The 2,780-nt window shown below is 39.3% G+C and overlaps 1 protein-coding gene across 1 annotated transcript; it reads left to right on the forward strand.

The window, feature by feature from the left end:
• Positions 1 to 428, forward strand: LOC126031401 (60S ribosomal protein L34-like). Its single transcript, XM_049789684.1, has one exon. The coding sequence runs from the start codon at positions 17 to 19 to the stop codon at positions 392 to 394; it is 378 nt and encodes a 125-aa protein (XP_049645641.1). The 5' UTR covers positions 1 to 16; the 3' UTR covers positions 395 to 428.
• Positions 429 to 2,780: the final 2,352 nt, after the last annotated feature.

Here is a 2,780-nt window from a genome sequence, read left to right on the forward strand (position 1 = left end):
CTTAGAGGCCTTCAGAATGGTCCAGCGTTTGACATACCGTCGTAGGCTCTCCTACAATACAGCCTCCAACAAAACTAGGCTGTCCCGAACCCCGGGGAATAGGATTGTTTACCTTTATACCAAAAAGGTTGGGAAGGCGCCCAAGTCGGCATGTGGTGTGTGCCCTGGCCGACTTCGAGGAGTTCGCGCTGTGAGACCTAAAGTTCTGAAAAGACTATCGAAAACAAAGAAACATGTCAGCCGGGCCTATGGTGGCTCCATGTGCGCTAAGTGCGTCCGAGACAGGATTAAGCGTGCTTTCCTTATTGAGGAACAGAAAATCGTTGTGAAAGTGTTGAAGGCACAAGCACAGTCAGAAAGCAAAATAAAAAAATGGACCGTTTTTGAAGAATAAAATTAAAGGCTTTAAAAAAAAAAAAAAAAAGAAAGTGAGAGAAGTTGCAGAATTAAACCTTACCAAGGCTCTGTTTCAAAATGATGAATGATGTTTCAAAATGAGGAATGATGAAGATTCACTGAGTATCAAGGAAGTAGGATAATAACAAGACTATTAAAATTTTTGAATAAGGGGCCAGAGAGATAGCATGGAGGTAGGGCGTTTGCCTTGCATGCAGAAGGATGGTGGTTCTAATCCCGGCATCCCATATGGTCCCCTGAGCCTGCCAGGAATGATTTCTGAGGATAGAGACAGGAGTAACCCCTGAACGCTGCCGGGTGTGACCCAAAAACTAAAAACAACAAAAATTTTTTTTGAATAAACTTTGAATCACCACAGTCAAGCCTTGACTATAAGCCATGCACATAATTAATTTAATTAAAATTTGGGATCATATAAATCAGTGCTCAGGTGTCCACTCTCAATGGTGTTCAAGGGACAAAAAAATCTCAGCATTCCTCATGCTTAACTTGACATATTGTTACTGTTTTTATATTTATTATTTTATGATATATTATTATATATTATTTTATATTATTTTTATATTGTTGAGTAACATGCTTTCAACAGTCTTCATGATGGATTATAACTTAGGTGTACTTTCATCTCCATCAAAATGCCAAAGATTTTTCACCACTCTGTTCATTTCAGTACTAATGCAGTTCTAATTTCAGTTCTCCTCCCCTCTGCTCCACTCCACAGTCACAGTCCCCCGGATAACTTCAGTTCAATCAAGCATTTATTTTCATTGACTACTCCCATTCCGTTTCTTTGTTTATGTACCAAATATGAGAAATCATTCAGCATTTGTCATTCTCCCTCTGACTAATTTCACTTAACATAATACTCACTAGTTCTACTCAAGTTGTAACAAAAGGCAAGATTTTTTTTCCTTATAGTTAAGTCCCATCCATTGCACACATACTTTAGTTTCTTTATCCACTTACTAGTTATTGGACAATTGGAGTGCTTTTAGGTTATGGCTATGTATATAGAGTTAAAGTGAATGTTGGTGGGCATGTACATATAATATTAGAGTTTAAGTTTTAGTACTTTGAGAGATACCAAGAAGTGTGACTGCTCTATTTGTACACATTTAAGAGGATGACATACTGTTTTGCTTAGATGCTGAACTAGATGAAAGTCTCAACACTAGTGAATCACGATCCTTTTCAACGGACACTAATATTCCAGTCTTTTTGATACTGGCCATGTTCACTGATGGGAGGTTAGGCACATTCCATGATTTGTGGTTTGTGAATAAATACTTGTAGTGAATGTTTTTTGTAAGTCTGTTGACAATCTGTAATTTGTATTGTATCTTGTTTGGGGCACATTTTATTTAATGAAAATTGTGTTTAACCTCTGAGTCCTCCAAAAGTTCTTCCTGCCTTGTCTATACCTTAGATGATATTTCTACAATGTTTTTTTTTCTGTCTTTTGGTCACCTTACAATAGAGTAATCAAGTTGACTGATGATTTAGGAGATATAAGGGGGAGGGAAATGGTGACCCCAGTAATCTCTGCTGCACTGTGTTGTGTAGGGAGCCAGATTCTCCCTCACAGTCTTGGCATGGCATTTCAAAAATACATCGACGCCATAATCAGAATCCTTGGTGGCCCCCTTTTTCCCACTCTTTTCCTTTTCAGGTGCAGACCCTTTCCACGACCACGAATAAACTGAAGCTGCTGGCCGGCACAGTGTTGTTAATCAAAGTTCAGTCCAGCTGCTGGAATAATTCTTCAAACTCTTAGTTCTTGTTTCTGGGCATTGAATGATCCCTTCTCCCATAAGAGATGACCAGCATTTGAAGTTTTCTTCAGTTCTGCTGTGCAACACTCTATCATAAATGACTGGCTTTAAACCCACAGTTTTGATGGATCAGAAGTCTAAAGTGCCATCTCAACTCTGCTTAGCACCTCTGTGGGATGAAATCAAGGTAGATGACAACCAGCATTGGTCAGTCCATTCATCTTGGACCCATGCCCTCTTCCATGCACTCTCCTAGATTACTATACATTTCTACCTGGGAGCAGACCTTGTGAGTTTTATGCCAGTGGTATCATAGAGTATCCTCAACATGAAGATGGTAATGGCAGGGAGCCGACTTGAAATCCTGCCCACTACACCACCCATAGGAGTTTTCTGTCCAAAGGCTCTACCTTGTTCCTTTTAGTCTAAGTCTGTCCTGAGTTCACAAAACAGAGACTCTTGAAAACTTTGTTGCTTTCCTATAATAGTGTTGTCATTTAGGCTAGCATATGTCACAGCTGCAAATATCCTTTTGTCTCTTCTTTTTGTTTTTATTTCTCTCACCATCTCTCCAGTCTCTTTCATATCTCC

Source organism: Suncus etruscus, chromosome 15 (assembly GCF_024139225.1).
Source record: "Suncus etruscus isolate mSunEtr1 chromosome 15, mSunEtr1.pri.cur, whole genome shotgun sequence".
In the NCBI taxonomy this organism is placed as follows: Eukaryota; Metazoa; Chordata; class Mammalia; order Eulipotyphla; family Soricidae; genus Suncus; species Suncus etruscus.